General features: G+C 39.5%; 1 protein-coding gene across 1 annotated transcript; it reads right to left on the reverse strand.

The window, feature by feature from the left end:
- Positions 1-2,012: 2,012 nt before the first annotated feature.
- LOC129431232 (uncharacterized) lies at positions 2,013-12,194 on the reverse strand. Its single transcript, XM_073866126.1, has 8 exons — positions 11,096-12,194; positions 10,000-10,266; positions 8,523-8,624; positions 8,282-8,338; positions 7,587-7,637; positions 4,023-4,091; positions 3,894-3,941; positions 2,013-2,102 (listed from the first exon to the last, which is right to left on the reverse strand). Exons 1-8 carry the CDS (start codon positions 11,274-11,276, stop codon positions 2,095-2,097), a joined length of 783 nt encoding a protein of 260 aa, XP_073722227.1. The 5' UTR covers positions 11,277-12,194; the 3' UTR covers positions 2,013-2,094.
- Between the last annotated feature and the right edge of the window lie 284 nt (positions 12,195-12,478).

Here is a 12,478-nt window from a genome sequence, read left to right on the forward strand (position 1 = left end):
TAAAGTAGCCTACCGCGTTTGCGGCTTATAACGTTTTTACATGATTGCAGTTAAATCACAAGTAAACATTACAAAATGCCATGACAAAGTTAATTGTGTAGCTACGTTGCATTATTTCATAACATTGTTCTTTATAATGTCACTATACATGATTATTGCTATTTATCATAATAGTTTGCAAATTGTGCATGTTTACACTATTTACAACCTCTAGGCTTATTTATGTCCTGATAATTATGTGAGATATTGACAACTGTTGTCATAATAATCGCATGACATACTACAAGCAAGCGCAACCACATACAACATAGACCGCAAACAAGTTTACAAATGAGAGATTTACTTACTAGTCCATCAACAAAATCGCCAGATAAGCATTCCTGTTGCATCCAGTGCTGTCTTTTAGCTCACGCCAACGAGTAAAAACCTGACCGAGTGGGACTCTTGTCCGGTTCCTAACGCGGTCAGATTTTCTTTTTCTACTCTCTTCTGAACGCGCTTTCTTAAAGGCGGAGTCCACGATGTTTGAAAAATGGTTTGGAAAAGGAGACGGGCCGACTACCAAAACACACTTATAGCCAATCAAATCAAATGCCGGGTTGCGTATGTGTGGGGCAGGTCTATCAACAGAAGGTCCAGATTCTATTGGGGTAGGGGCGTGTTTGTTTAGGTGATTTCAAATATCAACATTGGCTTTCAAACATCATGGACTCCGCCTTTAACTTTTAAACCGTTTAGCCTCATGTCTTAAATTTGCGTGTGCAGTTGTTGTTATAGACTTGATCAACTTCGTGCGGCGCTGCGAGAACCGACAGCTGGATGATGTCAAAGTGCCGCCTCGGATCATTCTCGCGGTACTTTGACGTCATCCGGCGGTCGGTTCTTGCAGCGCCGCACGAAGTCGAACAAACCTAACGTGTGTGACGTCGTTGCCGTAAAGCAAGTCGTGATTTTCACGAGATTTGTCAGGGGCAGTTCTCTCAAGCTTGCATTGCTGGTTCTTCTAGCGGTGTCCTCCCCGAGCTTCAACAGGAGGATGATTCGCCCTACTATGACTTTGTTTACCACCTAAATAAATTTGAAGCTGTTATATTAAGGTAAAATAACTGCATAGTATGTCTTTAAGTATGCAGTGTCATAGGTACATCTCTGGCGTTTATAACAAACCAAACCGTTTGAAAATCGGTAGAAAATTGAGCAAGTTATGGTCATTTAAAAGCACAATGCTACGAGTGAGCGAGCGCCCTGTGGTAAGATGGCCGCCAAATGCGGACGTTCCACTCAATTGGCCAGCAGCGCGAGCGAGACATCTAACCTTTATATATACTGTATCTATGGTTACCTAATATGGCAGCAGTGTGCTGCATTTTTATGCGGAAAGCGCCCCCTAGTGGTTGGGAGCATTTCCGTTATGTTGTGCCGTTGTGGTAGTGTTGTGAACTTATGTTTGCTTTTTAAATTTCGTTGTGTTGTGCACAATTGGTCCACCATAAGTAACACTGCAGTTAATATAAAAAATGTCCAGTCTTAAACAAAGGATTTATTTATTCAGCATTTGTGTATATAAAAGTGCAATTGCTCTTAGACAAAGTGCTATGTTGTAATACATAATGCAGTTTACTTAAAGCGTAACTAAACCCCTGGTCAGAGCCTGACTCCACCCACTGGCAATATTTGAAAAATGCAAGAAAAGTGGGCAGATCCCAACGGAGATAGAGGGGACGAACTAAGCTCGTACCAAATGTGTGGTGAGATCGTAACAAGGGCGTGGTGAGCTTGAACCTGCTTACGGCACGAGTCATTTTTTGGACCCAACATCCAATAAGAAAATTCAACTGCAGTAGCCACCGTTCAACCTGAAGAGGGCAGCACTCAGACGTTTTTACAACATATATTGTAGTATTGAAACACTTAATATCCAAATGTCAAAAAACTTACTAAAATCAATGAACAGCACTAATAAAGCTTCATTTTTACAGATTATTAACTTTAAAAAGTTGGTTTAGGGTTTAGTTACTCTTTAAAAATGCACGTGCTACTTTATCTGCTTTAGTAGAAAAGCTTCGTCTTGATGTTGATTGTTGATGAAATGCTTTAGATTGCTGTAAAATAGACACAGTGAGATTATAATAGGCCCATACTCATAGAGGCTGTTTGCACCTGCTATTAAGATGTGTTTTGGTCAATCAGATCACGATCGATCAGATAAATTTAAGTTTTGTGCTCGTCCTGTTTTAACCACAGCCAGAGAAAGTCAAAAACACATTCAACAGGAATGCTTTTGTGGTGTAGATTTCAACATATTCGATCACATGCACCTATTGATCCAACCATGATTGATCTAATGTGATGTACCGAGCACAATGTTTTAACATCGGTCTTGACTTCTAGTGTCATCCCACAGTGTCCGGAGCAATCTTTAGACTATAACTGATCAGAGGCGGACAGAGTACACAGCTTTATTACTTGAGTAAGAGTACAGTTACCCCATGCTAAATTTTACTCAAGTACAAGTAAAAGTACTGCAGTAAGATGTCTACTCAAGTAAAAGTAAAAAGTACTTGTTTTTAAAAGTACTTGAGTATCAAGAGTACAAGAGTACATTTTTAAATTTTGCATTACTACTGCCACAGTGCACATTGAACCACGTGAGATGATTGACAGCTGTACAGCAAATGATAGAGCTCTGAGGTCAAATCTGACATGAATCAAGAAGAGGATCCAGTGATCACCAGTGATCCCTGCCGCTCTCAAGGGGTTGAATTTTTGTAAGCGGTGATGAAGCTCTGTTTTGGTAAACACAGCAAACACTTAAAGCGAAAACTATCATTAACTTGTTTAGAAATTTAAAATAGTCTGGCGAGGTGGAGCCACAGGTTGTCACATTCTCAAGATGGACCTGCTGTGTCTTCATCCATTGTTTCGTCCATGGTTTCTTCTCTTATCTAAATCTGACTATTGGAACTTTGGCGGAAAGCTGAAGGTGATAGCTGATAGGCTGTCCCAATCAGTGCCACCTGCACAATCCAATCACGTTTGAGAAAAGGGAAACAACAAATCGAGGGTTTCTAAAATTTTTCTTTTTTCCTTTTTTTTTAGAAGTAACAGGTACTCACGGTTATGGGTAGAAATGTAGTGGAGTAAAGAGTACAATATTTGCCTCTCAAATGTACTTGAGTAAAGTCATGAGTACTCCCCAAAAATAATACTCGAGTAAAGTACAGATCCCTCAAAATTGTACTTAAGTACTGTACTCAAGTAAATGTACTCCGTTACTGTCCGGCTCTGTAACTGATCAAACTAAAGCGGCTTCTCTAAACGTGAATGTGTCTCTCTCTCTTGTCCACTTGTGATCCGATCGACCAACATGCATCTTAATACCAGGTGTGAACAGAAAAATGGACACACAAAGCATTACATTTTAAATCCTCAGACCAGTGGCGGCCGGTGACTTCTTTTTTCGAGGGCGGTCGATGCAAAGTTCGTCACAACATGTATGTAGTCGCGTCAAGAGATCCTGTGTGCGTCACATGTTTTGTCAAAATAAGTGCCTGCTGCAGACGTGTCTAAAGGGTTTATGATAAAAGAGACGCTCGCGTTTGCCAGACACTCGCATAATCTCATGCATAATCAATCAGTATACTGTTAAGTGAGTGTCTTGTGTGTATTTTGTGAATGTGTCTCGTTTATCATAAACGGTGTGGACGCGTGTGCAGCAGGGACTTATTTTGACAAAACACGTGATGCACACAGGATCTCTTGACGCGCAGAACACATAAATTGAAAAATGGAACCACACACGACACTCCGAACACTTATTTTGAATTAGCGCCCCTCGGTTAAGCAGTCACGAGCAGCCACTGCCTCAGACACAAAATGGCATAAAATTTTACCTTTAAAAGATGTTAGGTCATTAGTTTCTGCTGATGGTGAATCTTCACCTTTAAAATATTACAAAAGGCAAATGTTTAATTGACATTAATGGGTTAATGCTGAAAATTATGATCTTGTCTTTGACTCACCCATTATCACACCATCAACATGAGTGACTGAAATACGATCCAGCTGCAGTTCTTCTTTTTCCTCTGATTCTGAAAGATCACAACAGACAAAAATTAAACTATTTAAAATCTTCCATAATAGGAGAAAATCCTGCTACGGATGTCAATGGTGCTCAATAATGGTTTGGTTACAAACATTGTGTAATGGTTTTGTTCTGTATTCTGTGTATTTTTGTTATTTGTACTTGTATTTTGTTATCCTGCTCTGTTCTGCCTTTTATTTTGAAATCATCATGCCATGTCACGCTTCACACTTCCTGTCTGTTTTGTATATAAGTCACTTCCTGTACACCAGTTCCTGGCTGATTATTACATTGCCCCAACCTGTCTGTATATCTGCCTGTTATCTGTTTATCTGTATCTGTATCTGTTACCTGCATCTGCCTGTGTTTGACCATTGCCTGTTTATTTGGATTTATTGCCTGTTTGCTGCCTGCCCTGATATATCGCCTGTTATTTGGATTCTGATTGTGGATTACCCTGACTGGATTTGTTTGCTGGCCCTTATTGGGATTTTACTTAATAAACACCTTTTGCACATGGATTCACCTAGTGATGGGGAAATGAAGCTTCGAATGAAGCACCGATACTTCTCTTACTGTTTCGAACCATGATTCGAAGCCTCAACGAGGGTGTCGAAAACAGCGCCATCTTTTGGTTAATAAAACATATAGCAGTTGCTTCTGGAAAAAGCTCCGTCAATGAAGCAACAAGCTGATGAAATTCAGATGAATATTAATATTATGTGTACAAATAAAGCTTAGACAACATGTGTGTGAATGGTCAATATAATACATTTATTTACTGATTAAAGTGTGGCAATAAATTCCAGTATGAGTTAATATTCATATGATTCAATACTGTATTGTACAGAATAATGTTCACATGCATATAATAACAGACGCGCACACAAGTATAAATAAATACAATATTATATATACAGTATTATGTGGGACCAAAATGTGAATAAGGCAAATAACTCATAAAAAACCTCTAGGGTTCGAACCTTCTGACACGCAAAGCGAAGCGCGCACGTGACTAATCAGAAAGTGAAGCTTCGTTTGTCATTGGTCACGTGATTTTAACGTTAACAACACAAGCTTCGAATCAAAGCTTCATCTGGCACGCCCACTTTTGCTCGACACAAGCTCCGAAGCCTTGCTTCAAATGTAACATCACTAGATTCACCTCTTCATCGCTTTCATTAAAGCACCCGTTACAGAATAATCAGCCATTACCCGGATCCAGCGAAGGTTAGTAACTTCCCACTAGCAACATGAAACCAGTTTTTGCCCTGCTTGAACTCCGTCAGAACCACCGGCCCATTGAGGATTATGTAAGTGACTTTTTGGATTTGTCTAATCAAGTACATTATGATAAAGACACTTTGAAACCGATCTTCTATAATGCTCTGGATGAATGATTACGCTTGTGTATGCCACATGATATGTCTGCCTGGTCCCTGGAACGTTATATTGACTTTGCGTTGTTGTTGTGTGGTTCTCCGTTCACTGTGGGTGTGGTGAATAATGAACCAGGGAATATTCACCACACACCTAGCCATGTTCTGCACATTCTGCCCAAACCTGTTAAGGTCTTGCCTGATCCTAAAATGGCCGCCACCATGCTTGCTCCCAAAATGGCCGCCATCCTGCCTGTCCCTAAGATGGCTGCCATCCTGCCTGTTTCCAAAATGGCCGCCATCCTGCCTGTTTCTGCACCCACACCTGTTTTTGAGAGAGCTACCATCATCCCTGCACCTGAACTTCAGAGAGCCATCATCACAACCACACCTGCACTCATGAGGGCTGTTATTCACCCAGCACCTAAGGTCAAGATGGCCGCCCTGCCTGAACCGACGACCACAGAGGTATGTTCCATTGACTCTATACTGCCTGAATTTGCAATAGCCCTGTGGTGCGTCTGGTCTGCCTTCTGCTTTGTTGTTCCCGAGGTTCCTCAAGGCCCTGCATCTGAACCATTGGAACCATCCGATCTGCCCGACTCATCCGTTCTGCCCGACTCATCTGTTCTGCCCGACTCATCCGTTCTGCCCGACTCATCCGTTCTGCCCGACTCATCCGTTCTGCCCGACTCATCCGTTCTGCCCGACTCATCCGATCTGCGCGACTCATCCGATCTGCGCGACTCATCCGATCTGCGCGACTCATCCGATCTGCGCGACTCATCCGATCTGCGCGACTCATCCGATCTGCCCGACTCATCCGATCTGCCCGACTCATCTGTTTTGTCTGTCCTGCCTGATTCACCAGTCCCGTCTAACTCATCTGATTTGTCTGGTCCACCATCTGGGACATCGCCACCCTGGGCTTTGGAAGCTTTTCCAAGTTTTTTTTGGGGGGGTAGTACCCGGACACAGGAAGGAGGCAGAGGACACCGAGGCGGAGACCGAAGTGGACTCTGATCCTTCCTCTCCTTGTGTTCCAGGGCTATTCCTGCCCCATGACCCAGGTCCAAGCCTGCCCCATGACCCAGGTCCAAGCCTGCCCCATGACCCAGGTCCAAGCCTGCCCCATGACCCAGGTCCAAGCCTGCCCCATGACCCAGGTCCTAGCCTGCCCCATGACCCAGGCCCGCATCTGCCCCATGATCCTGGACCATCCTGGCCACATGACCCAGGACCTCTCCTGAACTGCCCTGCCATTGCCAAGAGGTCCTGGATTCACCTCTTCATCGCTTTCATTAAAGCACCCGTTACACATTGCTTAAAATATCTTCATTTGTGTTCATCAGAACAAAGACTTTAATACATTTATACAGGTTTGTAACAACACAAGGGTGAGTAAATGATGACAATTTTTTATTTTTGGGTGAACTAACCCTTAACAACATGATTCAACAAATCAAGTTTATTAGAGTATAGGATTTGTAATATAAAACCCTTATTACTAAAGCAATATCTCTTGAGTAGATTGTAATATAGCTCTATATCATTGTTATACTACACAATATACTAGCAGGGTTAACGTTAATTCCAAACAGCGTGCGCCTTTTCAAGGAAGTAGACACGTGCAAACAGACGCTCCAGATAAAGAGAGAATGATTGTTTTCATTGCTCTATTCGACAAGTGTATTTTAATCAGATTTTAATTCATATTATAAGACACAATGACCGCAACACCCTTAAAAGTTGTGTCACATCAAGACCTCTGATCTGTGAAGTGAAATAGGCTGATCACTTCATCTGATTCATGACCTATAGGGAGCTAGGAAACAAATTGAGACACGGAAAGTATTTAAAGCAGCGTTTGTGCAGATTAAAGTGTGATTGTGTGAAGCTCTGTTCACAGCTTTTTCCAGTCACAGATAGAGACACCGTACAGGTCAAGTGCTTCACTTAAATGATATGTAAACGTTACTGGTGGAATACATAACGGCCAATATAATGAACATATAGTCAATCAGATTCTAGAACCAGAAAGAACTGTTGTATAATGATCATTACTTTATCACTGTGTATTAAATTGTATTGTGTTTTCAGTAAATCTTGTGAAAGGAAAGTACCTTTTTCTAATGGTTTCCTGTCCATGTACTCCATCAAGGGTGAAGTAGTTTCTGTAATCAAACACCCATACAAAGTAAATATAATGTGGAAAAAGTTTAACACGGACTAAGACAGACAGTTTCATGTGACTCTATGTGAACTCCAGGCTAATTGTGATATTAATTATTATAGGAGCATGAAAGTTTAATTTTACTTTTCAATGTTTGACCTTATTCAGTCTATTTTGAAGATATTAGCGATTTTTGTATGAGCATATCAGTGAACACCCCTGACCACTCGGTGAGTTTCACGTCTTTGTAAACAAAAGTTTAATGCATTTTAGGAACGATTGTTCCAGTGCACCAATGCAGCCATTGTAGAGGTGGGTGGTAATACGACAAACACCCAAAAATTCTCGGGTCAGCATCATAAGTCCAAATTTCAGTCAAAACCGTTTTATTTCATCATTAACAATCTAAAAACAGGGCTTTAAATGTAAAATACCGAACTTGTCCTTTAACCTATCCCAGTCCCTAACCCCAGCGTCACAAAAACCTGTCTTTAATCTATGAAAAGGTACCATTTATTATGTTCTTTAAGCCAGTCAGTTAGCCATGTTGATATCATAATAAACAGTCATAATAAACATTATACACTATTCAAATCATTATTCATCCTGTAAACCACAAATACCAACACACACAGACAGACTTACGGTTCTTGGAATCTGCTAGTGAGATAAACAAGTCTTCATGAACTGGCTCTTTCTTTTCTAAAGATAAAATATAAATGTTTCATTAGTAATAATGCAGTGTAATAACACACAAAAATAAAAACAAGTTCAAAATGTATAAATGACATTTTAGTAATAAAGTAAAAATAGCAAGTTGGTTTATACTATCATCAACTATTACACAGACACACACAATGTATAATGTATATATTTCTGTTTGTACCTGGTTTACGAGTGATCTTCAGTACGATGCATCCAATGATCAAGATAACAATACAGCAGACAAAACAGCCTGAAATGGCCAGCAGTATTTTTCTTTTGAACACTGCAACAGAAATGAATACTAGTTAGGTACAGTACTAACTTCTTATGGCGCTTTTCCATTGCATAGTACCCCACGGTTTAGTTTAGTTTGGGTCGGGTCAGCTCACCTCACTTTGGCTTGGTTAGCTTTTCCATTGAGTTTAGTATCACTTCGCAGTGGGAGGGATTATAGGCGTGTTGTTATATTTGCGCTGCCTGCTGTGACATCATACAAGTGAGAGCGTCGTTGTACATTCCCATTCATTTATTTATTTATCAGTCCGCCACAAAATTAAAATTGACCACCACAAACAGACGTTTGCATATCGCGTTTATCACTATTCCTCTGTCCCACATGACAGTTTCTGTACAAACACCCGCTGTGTCAGCCGACGGCGCTCCGCGGAGCCTCATTTAGTTTGCATTTAAGCATATAATGCTGACGTGCTCGTCGCAAAAGTCTGGAAAAAAATGTTATGGTGTCACCGATTCTCAACATGTGGATGTTTTTCATCGCTTAATGGGAGTTTGGGAACTTATAGCAGAGCAGATGACAACATGTTTGCTCGAGGCAGCGCAAGGCGCAAGCTAGCATTGAGGTAAAGCTAATCTTTTACATTATAGCGATGACGTGACGATTCTCTCAGACCAATCAGTGATCTACAGTGTTTTCGCGTCACGTTTGGTATCAGCTCGGGTCGCTTGGAACCCCAACCGAGGTGGTACGAAAAAAAGTATCGGGTACTACGTACTGCACCCAATGGAAAAGCTCCCAAAAGTAAGCTGACCCGACCCAAACTAAACCAAACCGTGGGGTACTATGCAATGGAAAAGCGCCATTAGTGATACAGGGAATTTTGTGGGAAAACTAATTTCACAAAAAAAATTCTTTATATTATATCTCTTTATATTATATCATGGATTCTTTATTTTATTTCTTTTTTTTTTGTTGTTGTTTATTTATTTATTTATTACATTAATATACACTAGTCAACATTTGAAGTGGATCAAAATCTCTCCTAAAAGTTTTCTTAAAACCAATATCCAATACCCATTCTTGTTTTAGGACAAATTTGATGAATGTTTTTGATCCACTTCAAATGTTGACTAGTATAGTATTAGTACACAGTACTATTTTCAAGGTTGTAATAGCAGCAAAACTGGGACAGTTGTTTCTGTACAATTTCGGAAAAACCTTTTTAATGCAATTGTTAGCCCAAACAACTAGTCAAGTTAATTAATCCACCAAATCATCTAGGACCATAATAAATGACCAGCTTAGTCTACGCAGTTGCTCATGGTCAAATTATTTGATGATACTGATTATACATAACATGTAAATGGGTGTGTGAATGACAGTTAATTAATATATTGCAAATAATGCAAATATTACTTACAAATATTATTTGCCTTGAACCCCTCACTCCAAGAGGACTGCAGCGGTCGTTTTGTCCTTTTTCCTCTGCATTTAAATTCATTTTTAATCGTTTCTTCAGTTGATATGACCTTTAATGTACTTGAAGATTCATTCAGCTCCTGATTGTTCTCAAACCAGGTGTAGGTCCAAGTTTTATCATCTAACACCTTACAATTCAGTGTCAGGATATTTCCAGCGATAATGTCACTCAATTCAGTGACCAGGTTCAGAGAAGTTGCTGAAAGAGCTTAAAACAAAAAAATCTATTATTTTATATTTGTTCTAATAAGTGTTTTACAAAGCAAGGAAAGGGTTTTGTTTTGTTATTGTTTAAGGTGAGTGTGTTTCAGTTATGTGCCGCTTCTGCCAATAATTTTAATTAAAGGAATAAACTGGAAAAACACAAGAAAAAATAAATAAACTGAAAAATGACATTTAAAGGTTACAAAGAATGCATTGAAATAATCTGTTTTGATACCTACATAGAAGGTATGTGGCTTTATTAAGTGCAAAAATGATCCAGAAACATTTTGCATGTCCATATACAACCCTAGGATTTGCCTTCAGAATGAAATGGTCTATTATTACCTTTTTGAAAGGGTCATGAATAATAATGTTGAGCTTTGCATGGCATTTAAACTAGTCTCCCTAAAATCCCTGAATTTTACCTTTACCTTGCACCCCTGCCAGTGGCAGCAACTGAATAAAGACACATTTCATTTGTTGGTCTTCATCCTGTTGGTCTTCTTAAATTTATTGAAAGTGTTAATAATAATAAATGTCTGTTAATAGTAAACAAATTCTGTATGTCAAAACATTGAATTCAACTTACAGATGTTATCATCAGCATTTTCTCTCAAATTGCCTTTTGAATTTGCAAAACATTTCTGTTTGTTTGTTAGTTGAGTTTTCCCTTTGCAAAGCAGATTGAGTCTGTTTGCAACACGACACAAAATTCACTCTATATAAATGACACACTTTTTTGTGACAACTTTAAACCCAGTGAATGCTCTGTCATGATGTTGTATTCTGCATTAAAACTGAAGTTACCAGAAGTCTTTTGTATGTTCACTTACCTTTAACTTGCACTTTTTTCCTCTCACTTTGGATTGTGAAGTGACGTCTCTTTGCTTCGCAGTGATATTCACCAGTGTCACGGACCGATGCTGAATTAATAATATATTTTTTATTTGCAGTAGAAGGTGTTGTTGTCTTTGAGTTTTGGTACCAATAATATTTCCATGCGGCACCTGGCATGTCACAAGTAAGCTGGACTTGTTCACCAGTGTAGAAAAACTCAAATGATGGCTCTGGTCGTATGGTTGGTTTAGGCGTGTAATCTGCAAACAACAGTTGTATGGTTAAAATCCTCAAACATTAACTGCCTATTCTTGATAGTCTGAGGCTAAGGCTTCATTTACACAACAACAATGTAGTAAAAAAACCGAAAAGTTTTGTTTTTTTCTTTTCCTTTTAAAATTTCACATCCACACAACAACATTATCAAGAAATCCATCACTAAAAAAGCTGTATTACGCATATCAGGCCAGCAGATGGCGTTGATGCTTTGTGAAGAAGCACTACACTCCTGTTCACATTCGCATTTTTCTACAAAGCAGTAAAACAATCAAGACAGCAAAAGCATTGAGCAGTTTTGTTTAGATGGGCAATGAGTTTTCTACCACAAGTGACCCTGGACTAGAAAGTGGTAAAATTTTGTAAACTTGTTGAAGAAACATTAATAAACTCTTGAACAGCACAAACACAGTCTTGTAGGCCGCCATTATTGTTTTCGTTATCATGGATAACCTAATTAGCATGCACGCATGTTGTCTCCAAATGTTGTCACGGGATAAAAGTAACAAAGCAATTTTCTCCGAGTTCTGATAACATTTGCATTCCAAACTATGACAGCATCTTCAGCATGCAACCCTTGACAGAGCTGACAAATATTGCGTTATTTTATCACCGTTTTGCGCGTGTAGATCCAGAAAGCTGTTTTCAACCACAAAAAGTGGTAATTTTTAAACACGTTTTGTTTCTTGTTTCATGTGTTCCATGTACTGATCAATCTACATGTTATTTAGTGCTTTAACACATCCTGAAGTTTAACTTCGTTGGGCGTCATTGTCTGTGTGTATTTACATACTGGATAAGCGGCTTTTGTTTTTGCCCCCGCCCCCAAAGGGAACAGTGTGGCTACTTAATAGGGATAGTTCGCCCAAAAATTAAAATAATGTCATTAATGACTTACCATTATGTCGTTCTTGTTGTGTTAGCAAGTAAATACTAGAGGAGTATTACTGCCCTCTACAGGACGAGAGAATAATGTTCACTTGTATGGAGAGTTTGACATGGTTAAGTAAAGCTCCAACTCAAGTATCTTTCGAGTGTTGTCAGTTGCTGTTTCATTCATCGAGTTTGCATCAGGAGACATAACATGGTGTCAGAAGTGTGTT

The sequence above is a fragment of the Misgurnus anguillicaudatus genome, unplaced genomic scaffold (assembly GCF_027580225.2).
Source record: "Misgurnus anguillicaudatus unplaced genomic scaffold, ASM2758022v2 HiC_scaffold_60, whole genome shotgun sequence".
NCBI classification, from domain to species: domain Eukaryota; kingdom Metazoa; phylum Chordata; class Actinopteri; order Cypriniformes; family Cobitidae; genus Misgurnus; species Misgurnus anguillicaudatus.